Source organism: Stegostoma tigrinum, chromosome 45, assembly GCF_030684315.1.
Source record: "Stegostoma tigrinum isolate sSteTig4 chromosome 45, sSteTig4.hap1, whole genome shotgun sequence".
Classification (NCBI taxonomy): domain Eukaryota; kingdom Metazoa; phylum Chordata; class Chondrichthyes; order Orectolobiformes; family Stegostomatidae; genus Stegostoma; species Stegostoma tigrinum.
The window spans coordinates 2,279,128-2,296,163 of NC_081398.1; the positions used below are offsets into that span (position 1 = coordinate 2,279,128).

Genomic DNA, 17,036 nt, shown 5'->3' on the forward strand with positions numbered 1-17,036 from the left:
TGTGTGTGTGTGTGTGGTGAGTGTGTGTGTGTGTGTGGTGAGTGTGTGTGTGTGTGTGTGTGTGTGTGTGTGTGTGTGTGGTGAGTGTGTGTGTGGTGAGTGTGTGTGTGGTGAGTGTGTGTGTGTGTGTGTGTGTGTGTGTGTGTGGTGAGTGTGTGTGTGTGGTGAGTGTGTGTGTGTGTGGTGTGTGTGTGGTGAGTGTGTGTGTGTGTGGTGTGTGTGTGGTGAGTGTGTGTGTGGTGTGTGTGTGTGTGGTGAGTGTGTGTGTGTGTGTGTGGTGAGTGTGTGTGTGTGTGTGTGTGGTGAGTGTGTGTGTGGTGAGTGTGTGTGTGTGTGTGTGTGTGTGTGTGGTGTGTGTGTGTGTGGTGAGTGTGTGTGTGTGTGTGTGTGTGTGTGTGTGTGTGTGTGTGTGGTGAGTGTGTGTGTGTGTGTGGTGAGTGTGTGTGTGTGTGTGTGTGTGGTGTTTGTGTGTGTGTGTGTGTGTGTGTGTGGTGAGTGTGTGTGTGTGGTGAGTGTGTGTGTGTGTGGTGTGTGTGTGGTGAGGGTGTGTGTGTGTGTGTGTGGTGTGGTGTGTGGTGTGGGTGTGTGGTGAGGGTGTGTGTGTGGTGAGTGTGTGTGTGGTGGTGTGTGTGTGTGGTGTGTGTGTGGTGAGTGTGTGTGTGGTGAGTGTGTGTGTGTGGTGTGTGTGTGTGGTGTGTGTGTGGTGAGTGTGTGTGTGGTGAGTGTGTGTGTGTGGTGTGTGTGTGGTGAGTGTGTGTGTGTGTGTAGTGTGTGTGTGTGTGGTGAGTGTGTGTGTGTGTGGTGTGTGTGTGGTGAGTGTGTGTGTGTGGTGAGTGTGTGTGTGTGGTGTGTGTGTGTGAGTGTGTGTGTGTGTGGTGAGTGTGTGTGTGTGGTGAGTGTGTGTGTGTGGTGAGTGTGTGTGTGTGTGTGTGTGGTGAGTGTGTGTGTGTGGTGAGTGTGTGTGTGTGGTGTTTGTGTGTGTGTGTGGTGTTTGTGTGTGTGGTGGGGGTGTGTGTGTGGTGTGGTGTGTGTGTGTGTGGTGGGTGTGTGTGGTGAGTGTGTGTGTGTGTGTGTGTGTGGTGTTTGTGTGTGTGGTGTTTGTGTGTGTGGTGTTTGTGTGTGTGGTGGGGGTGTGTGTGTGTGTGAGAGAGAGTGTGTGTGTGTGTGTGGTGAGTGTGTGTGTGTGTGTGGTGAGTGTGTGTGTGTGTGTGTGGTGAGTGTGTGTGTGTGTGGTGAGTGTGTGGTGGGTGTGTGTGTGTGTGGTGAGTGTGTGTGTGTGTGTGTGTGTGTGGTGAGTGTGTGGTGTGTGTGTGTGTGTGTGTGTGTGTGTGTGTGGTGTGTGTGTGTGTGTGTGTGTGGTGGGGGTGTGTGTGTGTGTGGTGAGTGTGTGTGTGTGTGTGTGGTGAGTGTGTGTGTGTGTGTGTGTGTGGTGTGTGTGTGGGTGAGATGGTGCACAGTGTGATCCCATGACAGCGAGTGTGTAACCCCCTGTGCCTGTGGCGTGGACAGGGCCCGGCCGGTACCTCGTGTGGAACAACAGCCTGACGGTGCTGCAGACCCACCTGGGACACTCGTTCCTCTGCTCCAGTCTGTTAGTGAAAGGCAGCAGCTCCTTCTGGGTGCATCTGATCAACCAACAGGTTCAAGTGTTCGAGATCCCCAGCACCCCCAGGTTCGGCCCAGGTAAGCAAGGCCGAGGGCGGCGGGGGGGCGAGGGGTGCGGGCGGCGGGGGGGGGCGAGGGGTGCGGGCGGTGGGGGGGGCTGCAGGCAGTGTGGGGGGGGGGGCGAAGGCAGTTCTGGGTGGGAGGGGGGGCGAAGGCGGGGGATTTGGAGGGAGGGCGGCGGCAGCAGGGGGAGTGTGGAGGGCGGGATGAAGGTGGGGGTGTTGGGGAGGGGCACAGTGTGAGTGTGTGGGGAGTGAGGGTCTATGTCCTGGAGCTGGTGTCTAATCTCTCTTTCGCCCCCCCCCCCCCCCCCCCCCCCCCCCCCACAGTGGAGCGGTGCCCCCAGGACAGGAGGGTGTCTGATGTGGTCATTGTCATCGTGGTGCTGCTGGTTGTCCTGATCCTGGTGATGCTAGTGGCCTACCTCATCGGCAGGAAGCGGCACCCAGCCGGCTATCAGAGTATCTGACCACACTCGCTCTCACCCGGCCACGGGGCAGCGCAGTGGGGTCGAGGGTTTGGGGTCAGACTTTAGGGTCGGGGTTAGGGGCAGGGTACTGGGTGTGATGTCAGGGCTAAGTGCCAGGCTAGGGGTTAGCGTGGGGGGTGTGGGCAGATGGTGGAGTTAGGGCAGGGTGGAGGTTTCTCTAAGGAGGGTTTTTTGGGTGGGGGGGGGAGGGGGAGGTTATTGGGGGAGGGGTTGTTATCGGGAGAGGGAGAAATGGAGCTGGGGATGCTCAGAGTCACAGGGATGATTGGGGGTGTGGGGTGGGTAGGGGAGGGGAATATGTTGGGCGTGGGGACTGGGATTTTGAAAATTTGCTTGAAACTTGATCCCCCAACACATCCATATTCCCAGCGTGGAGGGAACAGTGTTCACTGCTTGTGTTTTTTTTGATAAGGGACTTTTTTCCTGTACATTTTTCCTGAAAGTGTGTGTCTGAGAGTGAGAGAGAGCGTGCGTGTTTGTGATATATTGTCTGGGGGCGGTTTGGTGGTGGGGGGGGGGGAAAAAGAGACAGAGACTCTGAGTCAGGAGGGAGGGAGCTCATATCGCCAGGTAACTTCCAAAAGGGAATGGGAAAAACCAGAATAGAAAGACTTACAGGGTAAGCGGGGAAAAGAGCTCAGGAGGGTTTGCACTGGAATGATGGGCAGAAAGGCCTCTTCCTGTTCTGTTGAGCTCCCCAGATTTAGTCTTCAAGTCACATTTGCCTTCAAACCTGGCCAATGCTGTCAGGGTAATGAAATGTGAGGCTGGATGAACACAGCAGGCCCAGCAGCTCCTGGGATGCTGCTGGGCCTGCTGTGTTCATCCAGCCTCACATTTCATTATCTTGGATTCTCCAGCATCGGCAGTTCCCATTATCCCTGATACAATGCTGTCAGGGACCTTCTTGATTCAAAATTATTCAATTCAGATTCATTTTAACGATGTTGAATATATAGTTGTAATAAAAATACACCATGTTAAACACTGGGCTTTCAGTTCCTCCTTTCTGTCTCACTCACTCTACAAGACTGTGTGTGATTTCATCAGAGGGGCATCAGAGAAACTGATGCTGAGGCCTTTCCCCAGGCTCGTGCTGCAGGGGCCTACAGTTAGGATAGTCTGCACGAACACAGTTCACAGCCATTTCCCATCGACACAACGAATGCAACATTCACTTCGGTATTCCCAGCTCCCACCCTGTCATAGACACAGAACCCCCATCTCCCGTCACTGTGGGAATGGCAAGGAAAATACTGTGGGATGACAGAGATCCCGGGACAGCAGAGTGGATGCAGCATCGTGCCTGCATGAGTAACAGCTTAGACTCTGGTGAGAGATCACACCGAGATTATAACCTCTCCCCGCCACAAGACCACAATAATAGCAGGATGGTGATAATCTCACCCAAACAGATAACATCAAATCATCTTTCTAGGCAGACTTACTCCGCTCCAGCATTTACTAATGCGATCAAAGCAAACTGAAAGTACTTTCCTTCACATGAAATCCCAGCTGTGACACAGTGTTAATGGGAACTGCAGATGCTGGAGCAACCAAGATAATAAAATGTGGAGCTGGATGAGCACAGCAGGCCCAGCAGCATCTCAGGAGCACAAGAGCACACAGTGGCCCGTTGTACACAGCAAGCGACCACAAACATTTGTTCAATCTACCTTCCAGTGACAGAATGAGCGAGAAACAAAAGCAGGAGGACCACCCCACGATATCTTCAAAATAGTCACCGAAGGAGTTGGCACATTCACCTGGGAGGGAGGACAGGGTCAGTAAACCTGCCCGCTCCGTCAGCACTGACCCTCCCTTCTGAATGGTGTTAGAGTGTGGAGTAGTTGGGAAGTTATTGGCATGTGGAGCGGGAATGACCTTCTGCTGCCTGGTGCTGGAGGCTGAGTGGGGAGAGAGCAGGGAACATGGGCCGACGGTTAGCTCAAAGCCACAATCACAAGGATGCACACCAACTTTCTGGAAGTCAAAAACTGCAGAGACCTTTCTCACAGCGACATGCATCAGACGGTGTGACAGGAACCCAAACTCAGGCTGAACCGAAAGACAAAAATAACACAAACGCTGGTGCCTGAGATTAAAAACTCAGCAGCTCAAGCTGTGTTTCCAACACAAAACCAGTTCACTTTCGAAATGAGTGACACCGGAAAGAAGGCAAATCAAGTGATGACACGGTGGGGGGGTCAAACACAGCCACGTTACAGAAGGCAGTGTGGGGTAGAGATAGGGAGGGGGTGTAGGGGCTGGAGGGGGAGACAGAGATAGGGAGGGGGTGTAGGGGCCGGAGGGGGTGATAGAGATAGGGAGGGGGTGTAGGGGCCGGAGGGGGTGACAGAGATAGGGAGGAGGGTGAGGGACTGGAGGGGTGACAGAGATAGGGAGGGGGTGTAGGGGCTGGAGGGGGAGACAGAGATAGGGAGGGGGTGTAGGGGCTGGAGGGGGTGACAGAGATAGGGAGGAGGGTGAGGGACTGGAGGGGTGACAGAGATAGGGAGGGGATGGAGGGGTGACAGAGATAGGGAGGGGATGGAGGGGATGACAGAGATAAGGAGGGGGTGTAGAGGCTGGAGGGGGTTACAGAGATAGGGAGGGGGGTGAGGGGCTGGAGGGGTGACAGAGATAGGGAGGAGGTGTAGGGGCTGGAGGGGGTGACAGAGATAGGGAGGGGGTGTAGGGGCTGGAGGGGGTGACAGAGATAGGGAGGAGGTGTAGGGGCTGGAGGGGGTGACAGAGATAGGGAGGGGGTGTAAGGGCTGGAGGGGGTGACAGAGATAGGGAGGGGGTGACAGAGATAGGGAGGGGGTGTAGGGGCTGGAGGGGGTGACAGAGATAGGGAGGGGGTGTAGGGGCTGGAGGGGGTGACAGAGATAGGGAGGGGGTGTAAGGGCTGGAGGGGGTGACAGAGATAGGGAGGGGGTGTAAGGGCTGGAGGGGGTGACAGAGATAGGGAGGGGGTGTAGGGGCTGGAGGGGGTGACAGAGATAGGGAGGAGGTGTAGGGGCTGGAGGGGGTGACAGAGATAGGGAGGGGGTGTAGGGGCTGGAGGGGGTGACAGAGATAGGGAGGAGGTGTAAGGGCTGGAGGGGGTGACAGAGATAGGGAGGGGGTGTAGGGGCTGGAGGGGGTGACAGAGATAGGGAGGGGGTGTAGGGGCTGGAGGGGGTGACAGAGATAGGGAGGGGGTGTAGGGGCTGGAGGGGGGTGACAGAGATAGGGAGGGGTGGGCGTGGCCAGAACCCGGAACCTTGCTCCGGGGAGTGCGGGGACAGGCGCGCTGCACGGACACTTCCGCCGGCGGTGGAGCGGAAGCTGCCGATATCCGGGTGTCGGGTTGCTGGAATGGCGGCTACCGCGATGCTGAGGTCTCTGGCGCTCAATTTCTTTCTGACGGAGAAATGCTACGAGGAATTTTTCCTGGAGTTTAACCTGTTGGACGGTGAGCGAACGGGGGAGGGGCAGCTCTCCCCATTTCCGACCCCAGGACGATCGGACCTGACCACCCACCCGTGGCCCGCTCCGATTGGTCGGCCCGTACGTGTTCTCAATTGGCGCCGCCGTCCCATTGGCTCGGAGTCATGTCTGTCAGAACCAAGCCCCCACCCTCTTAAAGCTGTCATGTCCCTGTGCTGAAATACGGTCTGCGGACCGAAACTACATCAGTGTTTGGGTGAGCAGTTCACTTTTCCTCAGTTGCCCTGATACAGTCTGTTGATCACCTTGTGGAAGGTTGTGGAAGGAGGCCAGAGATGTGGAGGAATTACTCGTGGAGTCCGAAAATCCCTACAGTGTCCGAACAGGCCGTTCGGCCCGTCCAGTTTGGACTAACCCTCCAAATAACCTCCCATTCACCGGCCTCTGTAACCCTACATTTCCCATTGGCCAACCCACCCTAACCCACACATCTCTGGACTGTGGGAGGAGACCGGAGCACCCGGAGGAAACCCACACAGACACGGGGAGAATGTGCAAACTCCACACAGACAGTCACCTGAGGGTGGGATCGAACCTGGGGTCCCTGGCGCTTTGAGACAGCAGTGATCACCGCTCAGCCACCATCACCTCCCAGAGGCGTGTGGATTTTGAAAGTGGAGGCTGGTGCCCTGGGGATATTGAAGGCAGAGCTGGCCATCTTTTCAGTAAGGGTATCACAGTTTGTGCGGATAACAGGGCAGCAAAGTGGAGTTGAGGATTATCAGACTGGTGGAGCAGGACAGATGGGCCGAATGGCCACTTCTGCTGCTCCGTCTTACTCTCTTGAGAGGAGAGCTGTTGTTCATCCACCTGCCTGCACTTCCCCAATCTCTCTGCCCGGCACCCAGAATACTTCCCCTCTCAGCTGAAAGATGCAAACATTACACAACTCATGGCACTGTGAGACTCACCACTTCAGCTGAGCAGCATCTTGCTGTGCTGCATATTTTATTGATAAGGAAGTTCCTTTTCTAACATTCATTAACAGGACGAGAGCGCCACTGGCTCGATCGCTGTTTATTGTCCATCCCTAACTGCACAGAGAGCAGCTCAGAGTCAGCCACATTGCTGTGGGTCTGGAGTCACGTGTAGGCCAGACCAGGTAAGGATGGCCATTTCCTTCCCTAAAGGACATCAGTGAACCAGGTGGGTTTTCCCCACAATCGACAATGGATTCATGGCCATCGTTAGATTCTTAATTCCAGATATTTTTATTAAATTCGAATTCCACCACCTGCCATGGTGGGATTCAAACCCCGCGTCCCCCAGAATGGGGTCTCTGGGTGAACAGTCCAGTAAGCGTTCCCTCAGCCAACATGGAGATGCCACTGGGGACTTTTCTTTTAAATTCATTTGTGGGATGTAGGCATCATTGGCTGATCCAGGCTTTAATTCCCATTCCGAATTGTGACGAGTTATCTCTTCAAGCACTGCAGAAGGATTTCCACTCAAGACAGGGCTATTGACCTACATTGAAACGGTAATCCATGAAAAGAGAGCTGTCAGGTTCAGACTGTGTTCCCCAGGGACACTGTGTACGAAGATGATTATGAGCTTCTGTGGGAGGTGCCTGTGTGCCCAGCTATTGGCAGGAAATGTAGAATAAAACTTAGAGCAGTGTCCCTGAGGGCAGCTGTCCCTGAGGGCAGTGTCCTTTCACACCTTTACTGGCACCCACCCCCTCCCTGTCTCTGTAACCCCCTCCAGCCCCTACACCCTCTCCCTATCACCCCTTCCAGCCCCTACACCCCCTCCCTATCTCTGTCACGCCCTCCAGCCCCTACACCCCCTCCCTATCTCTGTCACGCCCTCCAGCCCCTACACCCCCTCCCTATCTCTGTCACCCCCTCCAGCCCCTACACCCCCTCCCTATCTCTGTCACCCCCTCCAGCCCGTACACCCCTCCCTATCTCTGTCACCCCCTCCAGCCCTTATACCCCCTTCCTATCCCTGTCACCCCCTCCAGCCCCTACACCCCCTCCCTATCTCTGTCACCCCCTCCAGCTCCTACACCCCCTCCCTATCACTGTAACCCCCTCCAGCCCCTACCTATCCCTGTCACCCCCTCCAGCCCGTACACCCCTCCCTATCTCTGTCACCCCCTCCAGCCCTTATACCCCCTCCCTATCCCTGTCACCCCCTCCAGCCCCCACACCCCCTCCCTATCTCTGTCACCCCCTCCAGCCCCTACACCCCCTCCCTATCCCTGTCACCCCCTCCAGCCCCCACACCCCCTCCCTATCCCTGTCACCTCCTCCAGCTCCTACACCCCCTCCCTATCCCTGTCACCTCCTCCAGCTCCTACACCCCCTCCCTATCACTGTAACCCCCTCCAGCCCCTACCTATCCCTGTCACCCCCTCCAGTCGCTACACCCCCTCCCTATCTCTGTCACCCCCTCCAGCCCCTACACCCCCTCCCTATCTCTGAAACCACCTTCAATTCCGACCCCTTGACCATCCCCCCGATTCCCATCGCTCCCGCACTGGGGCCGTGCCCCCAGCTGCCAGGGCCCCGAGCTCGGGAGCCCCCTCCTTAAGCTCACTGCGACCCCTCTCCTCCTGTAAGATGCTGCTTAAAGCCCTTGTCGCCTGTGGGAGCTGAGCCCTACCTGGATCTCTTGTTTCAGCAGCTGATCGAACATGAAGCACCCCCCCCCCCCCCCCCTTTGTTGTTGTGTCTGTGTGAAAGGTGCCTGAGCAATGCAGTTTCTGGGTGGCTCTAATGCTCCTCCTACGGTGGCTTGCGGTAGGACCATTCACTGCAGACGCAGCATTAACATTCCTTCTGGTTTTGGTCTCTCTTCAGTCCCCTGCCTGAAACTGCTGCTCAGCAAAGTCCTGGGACTGTCCATCATCGCAGGATCAGTGATGGGTAAGTGATTCCAAAATGAATCCGATCCGACGAATAAGTTCATTCCCAGGATATGGGGTGCTGGGGGGGGTGGTCGCTGGCTCTTTCCTGTCACTACTTGCTCCTGAGAAAATGCTGGGGATGTTGGTGTCTGGATGCAATATAGACGATCTGCATATCTCTGTTCCAGAGCACTGGAGGGTCTGGATAGGTCAATCTGTAAAGTACCAGGCTTTAATCTGACGGTCCACAGTTCAGTCCTTGGGACAGCCACGGTGGCTCAGCGGTTAGCTCCGCTGCCTCACAGCGCCAGGGGACCCAGGTTCGATCCCACCCTCGGGCGAGTGTCTGTGTGGAGTTTGCACATTCTCCCCGTGTCTGCGTGGGTTTCCTCCGGGTGCTCCGGGTTCCTCCCACAATCCAAAGATGTGCAGGTTAAGGTGGGTTGGCCGTGCTAAATTGTCCCATAGTGCCCAGGGATGTGCGGGTTAGGGTGGGTTGGCCGTGCTAAATTGTCCCATAGTGCCCAGGGATGTGTGGGTTAGGGTGGGTTGGCCATGCTAAATTGTCCCGTAGTGCCCAGGGATGTGCAGGTTAAGGTGGGTTGGCCATGCTAAATTGTCCCGTAGTGCCCAGGGATGTGCAGGTTAAGGTGGGTTGGCTGTGCTAAATTGTCCCGTAGTGCCCAGGGATGTGCGGGTTAGGGTGGATTGGCCGTGCTAAAATGTCCCGTAGTGCCCAGGGATGTGCGGGTTAGGGTGGGTTGGCTGTGCTAAATTGTCCCGTAGTGCCCAGGGATGTGCAGGTTAAGGTGGGTTGGCCGTGCTAAATTGTACCGTAGTGCCCAGGGATGTGCGGGTTAGGGTGGGATGGCCGTGGGAAATTGTCCCGTAGTGCCCAGGGATGTGCGGGTTAGGGTGGATTGGCCATGCTAAATTGTCCCGTAGTGCCCAGGGATGTGCGGGTTAGGGTGGGTTCTGCATGGGAAATACAGGGACAGGATGGGTGGGGGTGGATCTGGGTGGGACACTCTTTGAGGGGGGTGGTTCGTGGGCAGAGGTCAGTATGGACTTGATGGACCAAATGGCGTGCTTCCGCGCTGGAGGGATCCCGTGATTCTGTGAACATGGCAACAGACCCTTCAGCCCGACCATAATCCCAAACTAAATTAGCCCCACCTGCCTTCTCCCGGCCCGTACCCCCCCCCAAACGTTTCGTATTCATGTACTTATCCAAATCTCTTTTAACTGTTGCCACCTCTATTGCTCATTCTACGCTCACACCACCCTCTGTGTGAAAAAGATACCCCTCAGGTCCCTTTTAAATCTTCCCCCTCCCACCTTAAACCTGTGCCCCTCTAGTTTTGGACTCCCCCCACCCTGGGGCAAAGACCCTGCCTATCCACCCCATCCATGCCCCTCATGGTTTTATAAACCTCTGTAAGATCACCCCTCAGCCTCCTATACTCCAGTGGAACAAGGTCCTAGCTTTTCTTTATAACGCAAACCTTCCATTCCCAGCAACGTCCCGGTAAATCTCTTCTGAAACCCCCTCCAGTTTCCTAAAACAGAGAGACCAGTGCGGTCACACTGTCGTGCTCCAGAAGAGGCCTCACCAACATCCTGTACAACCTCAACATGATGCCCCCAACTCCTACAAAGGGTCTGAGCAATGAAGGCCAGTGTGCCAAACGCCTTCCTAACCGCCCTGTCTAGATGTGACGCAAACTTCAAAGAATCGGGTAACATCGGTCTCTCTGTTCTACAGCACCCAGGGCCCTACCATTGACTGCATCAGCCCAGCCCGCGTTTGTTTCACCGAAACGCAATACCCCTGCGTTTATCCAAATTAAGCTCCATCTCGCACCCTTCAGCCCAAGTGACCAAGGTCCCTCTGTACTCTGAGGGAACCTTCCTCACTCTCTGCTACATCTCCAATTCTGGGGTCACCCACAACATTCTGACTGTGCTTTCTGTTTTCACACCACATCGTTTATATAAGTGCCCCCCCCCCCCCAACAACCAACAGGGGGATTGAAAGATGGCCTGAAATGTGCATCCTCACATCACTAGTTCCCACATTACCCACCGACAGGTCCTCAGCAGCCGTGGCTGCCAGTCCAGCAACACCTTCATTTATATAGCACCTTGTCCTCATTTACAATCCACTTCCAGCCCCCCTACGCCCCCTCCCTCTCTCTGTCACCCCCTCCGGCCCCTACACCCACTCCCTATCTCTGTCACCCCCTCCAACCCCTACACCCCCTCCCTATCCCTGTCACCCCTCCGGCCCCTACACCCCCTCCCTATCCCTGTCACCCCCTCCGGCCCCTACACCCCCTCCCTATCCCTGTCACCCCCTCCGGCCCCTAAACCCCCTCCCTATCCCTGTCACCCCCTCCAGTCCCTACAGCCCCTCCCTATCTCTGTCACCCTTCCAGCCCCTACACCCCCTCCCTATCTCTGTAACCCCTCCAGTCCCCACACGCCCTCCCTATCTCCGTCACCTCCTCCAGCCCCTACACCCCCTCCCTATCTCTGTCACCCCCTCCAGACCCTACACCCCTCCCTATCTCTGTCACCCCCTCCAGCCCCCTACACCCCCTCCCTATGTCTGTCACCCCCTCCAGCCCCTACACCCCCTCCCTATCACTGTCACCCCCTCCAGCCCCTACACCCCCTCCCTATCTCTGTCACCCCCTCCAGCCCCTACACCCCCTCCCTATCTCTGTCACCCCCTCCAGCTCCTACACCCCCTCCCTATCACTGTCACCCTCTCCATCCCGTACACCCCCTCCCTATCCCTGTCACCCCCTCCAGCCCCTACACCCCCTCCCTATCACTGTCACCCCCTCCAGCCCCTACACCCCCTCCCTATCTCTGTCACCCCCTCCAGCTCCTACACCCCCTCCCTATCACTGTCACCCTCTCCATCCCGTACACCCCCTCCCTATCCCTGTCACCCCCTCCAGCCCCTACACCCCCTCCCTATCACTGTCACCCCCTCCAGCCCCCTACACCCCCTCCCTATCTCTGTCAGCCCCTACACCCCCTCCCTATCTCTGTCACCCTCTCCATCCCGTACACCCCCTCCCTATCACTGTTATCCCCTACACCCCCTCCCTATCCCTGTCACCACCTCCAGCCCCTACACCCCCTCCCTATCACTGTCACCCCCTCCAGTCCCTACGCCCCCTCCCTATCTCTGTCACCTCCTTCAATTCCAACCCCCTGCCGTAGCTCATTGTTCCCTCGTATCTGGTTGAGTCTCACCCTTCTGCGTCTGACATCACCAGGAGGTGTTTGGGGAGGTCTTGCTGAATGACAGGTGCTATATAAATGCAGTTTGCAGTAGATGTCACTCTCCCCTCCTGATGCTGGCCTCTCGCCGTTGGGGAATGCTCGGAGAGAGGATCCGAGTGGGAATGTGGGGTCGGTGAGAGACGGGTGCCTGGCTGTGGTTTCTGAGTGAGCTCACTGCATTCTCTTTCCAGTCAAACTACCCCAGATACTGAAGATTGTGAGGGCACAGAGCACAGAGGGCCTGAGCTTTAACTCGATCCTCCTGGAAATGCTGGCTATCTCCGGCACCATGGTTTACGGCATCAGGAACCATTTTCCTTTCAGGTACGTCCCCCTCCCCCAGCCGTGGGAGCGGGTCCCCCATTCCCAACGGGATTTCTTCGGGACTGTCTGACAGTGACCGCTCTGAGTTCCGGCTGCCCGTTGATTGGGGACGGAGGGGGTAAGCCTGTTGGCTGTGATGGCGATGGGGCGATGACTGAGCTGCACTTGGTCGACACGCAGTGACCTGGGTGAGGGCAGCAGAACAGTTTGGGTGCGGCCAAGCCCCAGACGCCACACGGTGAGGATGAAGGGATGTTGGTGAGGGAATGACCCGCGCCCGCCCAACCCGCGGCTGGCCCCTACGCACCCACGCAGTGTCACAGACTCAGTCCCTCTCTCTCTCTCTCTCTCTCTCTCTCTCTCTATCTCTCTCTCCACAGCTCCTGGGGGGAGGCCTTGTTCCTGATGCTGCAGACCCTAACCATCGGCTTTCTGATCCTGCATTACAGCAGCCAGACGCAAACAGGTACAAACCCCTCCAAGCCCTCCTCACACCCCCCTTCACCCTCACCCCAAAACCCTCCTCACCCTTCACCCTCACCCCAAAACCCTCCTCACCCTCACCCCACCCCAAAACCCTCCTCACCCTCGACCCCCATCACCCTCACCCCCAAACCCCTCACCCTCACCCCCAAAACCCTCACCCTCACCCCAAAACCCCTCTCACCCTCACCCCCCCAAAACCCTCCTCACCCTCAACCCCCCTCACCCTCACCCCCAACCTCCCACATCTTCACTCCCCCCCCATCCTCCTTCACCCCAACACCCCTCACCCCCAATCCCCTTCACACTCACCCCTCACCCCACCACCCCCCCTCACCCCCAACCCCCTTCACCCTCGCCCCACAACCCCATCCACCACACCGCCTCACCCAAACCCCCCTCACCCCACCTCGGGTTGGGTATACACAAGAACTGTGAAGCTTGAAGGAGCGAGTTTGCGGGGGCGGGGGTTGAGGGGGTGTGGGTTTGGACAGTCTGACCCCAGAGCATCAAGGGGGTACACCGGGTGTGAGGGTGGGTGGGGTGGGGTGTCGGGGAGTTGGGGGGTGCAGGGCGGTACTCCAGACCAGGGGATGGTGTGAGACAGACCCGAGATGGTCAGGGCCCAGGTCACGATGCTGCAGTGAGCCTGAGAGCAGGTGTCCTTTCACCTGGGGAGGGGCTTTGGGTGGGGGTGAAGGGGTTAGCGGGGAGCATTCAGTGAGAGTTGCTTCAATGTGCTCTAATTCCGCTGTCTCCCCAACACCCCCCTCTGGGTGTGTCCCCTCCCTGATCCCCCCCTCCCCCGGGTGTGCCCCCTCACCGTGATCCCCCCCCCCCCCCCCCGGCTGTGTCCCCTCACTGTGATCCCCCCCACCCCGGGTGTGTCCCCTCCCTGATCCCCCCTCCCCCTCTGGGTATGTCCCCTCACCGTGATCCCCCCCTCCCCCTGGCGGTGTGTCCCCTCCCTAATTTCCCCCGCCTCCCCCCCGGGTGTGTCCCCTCACCGTGATCCCCCCTCCCCCTCTGGGTATGTCCCCTCCCGAATTTCCCCTCCCCACCCCCGCACTCCCTCTCTCCCTCTTTTGAAACTACTCTAATCCCCCTTTCCCTTGTTCTGTCCCTCAGGGGTCTGCTGTTTTCTGGTTTACTTTGCCCTCGTGAGCCTCCTGCTGGCCCCTGTCACCCCGCTGAGGGTAGTGAGTCTCCTCCAGGCCCTCAACCTGCCGGCGATCATGGTCAGCCGGGTAAGGAACAAACCCGTTTCCTCACGTTGCCTTCATTGATGTAGCGCCTGCAGCTCTCCCCAGGGACCTCCTCAAACCTGTTTGCAACCACTACGGGTTTGATCACAGCTGTGCATTTTAGAAACCTGGCACAGCAAGATCCCAATATAGGCACCGCAGCAATCAACCCACAGACCATCTGCGCTGACCCTCTGACGGCGCGGTGCTCCCCTGGCGCTGACCCTCCGGCGCGGTACTCCCCCGAAGCTCACCCTCCGATGGTGCAGCGCTCCCCCGGTGCTGACTCTCCGACGGCACAGCGCTCCCCCCGGCGCTGACCCTCCGATGGTGTGGTGCTGACCCTCCGGCCCAGCACTGACCCTCCAACAGCGCACCGCTGACCCTCTGACGGCACGGTGCTCCCCTGGCACTGACCGTCCAACAGCACAGCACTGACCCTCCGGCAGCGGACGGATGCATATTGCGGATGTTCAGAATCAGGGTTCCCGTCATGTCCCTGTTTCTCCTGTTACAGCTCTTGCAGATTCTGACCAACTACAGGAATGGCCACACCGGCCAGCTGTCCGCCATCACAGTCTTCCTCCTGTTTGGGGGCTCCTTGGCAAGAATCTTCACGTCTGTGCAGGTCAGTTTGTTGCTGATTCATCGCTGCTGCTCATCAACGTCTCTGTACCCCGTGCTGTCTCTCCCCGGGCTAGTGATCTTCGAAATTTGCAGGTCCATCCGAGCGGGGTACGCTCTGTTAGGGTGGACACCACCCCACCCCACTGCAATAGAGGGACCGGAGCAGAGCTGAAAGGGCAGTTTCGTCTCCTGCCAACGTGTCACCTCCCTCCGAGCTCTCCTGCCCACGACCCACCCAGGGTCAGTCTCTTGTTCATGGCAGAGCACATAACTGTGCAGTGGAAAAAAACCTGTACACTTCACTGCGTGTGTCCTAGAATCCCGACAGTGTGGAAATCAGGCAATTCGCCTGTACAGGTCAACACCGCCCCCCAAAGAGGACCCACTCAGACCCAATCGCTAACCCTGTTCCTGTAACCCTGCATCCCCCATGTCCAATCCACCCTAACCCGCACATCCCTGGGCACTACGGGACAATTTAACACGGCCAATCCACCCTAACCCTCACATCCCTGGACACTATGGGACAATTTAGCACGGCCAACCCACCCTAACCCGCACATCCCTGGTCACTATGGGACAATTTAACACGGCCAATCCACCCTAACCCGCACATCCCTGGGCACTACGGGACAATTTAGCACGGCCAATCCACCCTAACCCGCACATCCCTGGGCACTACGGGACAATTTATCACGGCCAATGCACCCTAACCCGCACATCCCTGGGCACTACGGGACAATTTAACAGGTCCAATCCACCCTAACCTGCACATCCCTGGGCACTACGGGACAATTTAGCACGGCCAACCCACCCTAACCCGCACATCCCTGGGCACTATGGGACAATTTAGCACGGTCAACCCACCCTAACCCGCACATCCCTGGGCACTACGGGACAATTTACCACGGCCAACCCACCCTAACCCGCACATCCCTGGGCACTTCGGGACAATTTAACACGTCCAATCCACCCTAACCCGCACATCCCTGGACACTATGGGACAATTTAGCACGGCCAATCCACCCTAACCCGCACATCCCTGGGCACTACGGGACAATTTAACACGTCCAATCCATCCTAACCCGCACATCCCTGGGCACTACGGGACAATTTAGCACGGCCAATCCACCCTAACCCGCACATCCCTGGGCACTACGGGACAATTTAGCACGTACAACCCACCCTAACCCGCACATCCCTGGGCGCTATGAGACAATTTAGCACGGCCAATCCACCCTAACCCGCACATCCCTGGGCACTACGGGACAATTTAGCACGTACAACCCACCCTAACCCGCACATCCCTGGGCGCTATGAGACAATTTAGCACGGCCAATCCACCCTGACCCACACATCTCTGGGCACTATGGGACAATTTAGCACGGCCAATCCACCCTAACCCGCACATCCCTGGGCACTACAGGACAATTTAGCACGGCCTACCCACCCTAACCCGCACACCCCTGGGTACTACGGGACAATTTAGCACGGCCAGTCCACCCTAACCCACACATCCCTGGGCACTAGGGGACAATTGAGCACGGCCAATCCACCCCACCCTAACCCGCGCATCCCTGGACTGTGGTTGGAAACCGGAGCACCCGGAGGAAACCCACACAGACACAGGGAGAATGTGCAAACCCCACACAGACAGTCACCCGAGGGTGGGATCGAACTGGGGTCCCTGGCGCTGTGAGGTAGCCGTGCTAACCCCTGAGCCACCGTGGCTGCTCCATTCTATTGCACCTTGTACAGTATGATCTGCCTGTGCTGCGCGCAAAACACAACTTGTCACTGAACTCGGGTACATTGACAACAATGAACCAAACTGCATGCTTGTTTAAAGCTGCAACGTGACTCGCATTTCCTTTCCCTTCACCAGGAGACGGGTGACCAGCTGATGATCCTCACCTACCTCGTGGCTTCCTCTTTTAATGGGATCATTGCTGCCCAGCTGCTGTATTACTGGAGGGTGTCCACTGAGAAAACCCAGAAAACGGATTAACCCCCGCCCCGGCCCGGTCTACGAACGCCCACGGCCAGTTGGATAGAATGCTATTTGGGACCACAGGACGAATGGCTCCCCCCAGCACCCCCCCCCAATCCCGGCCCAGCGCAGCGTGAGAATGGCCGTGCCATCACTTCTGATTCCGCACGGTTTCCTGCTGTTGTATGTGGATTTGGCAGGAACGGTGATTTTGCAGCTGGAGCAGCGCCCCCCCCCCCAACAAAAAAAAAGGCGTACTGATGATTAAATCTGATTTATGACGACAGCTTCTGTTGGTAATGGCTTGCTCCTGTTCCCAGCACCTCCCCACACCACCCCCCCCCCCCCCCCCCCCCCCCCCCCGGTCCTGCTGATCCTGACAGCTGCAACCTTCCCGCCGCGTGGATCTTGCTGTGCAGTCCTGCGAACCGCGCGCCGCGGCATCCGGGGGTCTGCCTGCCGCCCGCACAGCCAGGGGGTGTGCAGTCCACCAGTCGGCCTGGGGTGGGCCTGGCTCGCTCTGCCCTTAGCTGTCCTCCCCAAGAAAGCAGGCATCGAGCCACT

The 17,036-nt window shown here is 57.5% G+C and overlaps 2 protein-coding genes across 2 annotated transcripts in view; both read left to right on the forward strand.

The window, feature by feature from the left end:
- LOC125448647 (macrosialin-like) overlaps window positions 1-2,312 on the forward strand; it is a 31,653-nt gene extending 29,341 nt beyond the window's left edge. Inside the window, exons 5-6 of the mRNA XM_059642553.1 lie at window positions 1,510-1,683; window positions 1,995-2,312. Of these exons, the coding sequence (XP_059498536.1) occupies window positions 1,510-1,683; window positions 1,995-2,134 (314 nt within the window). The 3' untranslated portion in view covers window positions 2,135-2,312. The remainder of the gene's footprint in view (window positions 1-1,509; window positions 1,684-1,994) is intronic.
- A 3,103-nt stretch (window positions 2,313-5,415) lies between these two features.
- mpdu1b (mannose-P-dolichol utilization defect 1b) lies at window positions 5,416-16,751 on the forward strand. The gene is made up of 7 exons (XM_059642648.1): window positions 5,416-5,615; window positions 8,458-8,523; window positions 11,996-12,128; window positions 12,509-12,594; window positions 13,740-13,858; window positions 14,373-14,483; window positions 16,368-16,751. The coding sequence occupies exons 1-7, from the start codon at window positions 5,519-5,521 to the stop codon at window positions 16,488-16,490; spliced, it is 735 nt and encodes a 244-aa protein (XP_059498631.1). The 5' UTR covers window positions 5,416-5,518; the 3' UTR covers window positions 16,491-16,751.
- The last annotated feature ends 285 nt before the right edge of the window (window positions 16,752-17,036 follow it).

Coding starts and splice junctions, on each gene's coding strand:
- mpdu1b (XM_059642648.1), top strand. CDS start 5,519: ATGGCGGCTACCGCGATGCTGAGGTCTCTGGCGCTCAATTTCTTTCTG. Junction 8,524..11,995: donor CATCGCAGGATCAGTGATGG/GTAAGTGATTCC, acceptor TTCTCTTTCCAG/TCAAACTACCCCAGATACTG. Junction 12,595..13,739: donor CAGCAGCCAGACGCAAACAG/GTACAAACCCCT, acceptor TCTGTCCCTCAG/GGGTCTGCTGTTTTCTGGTT.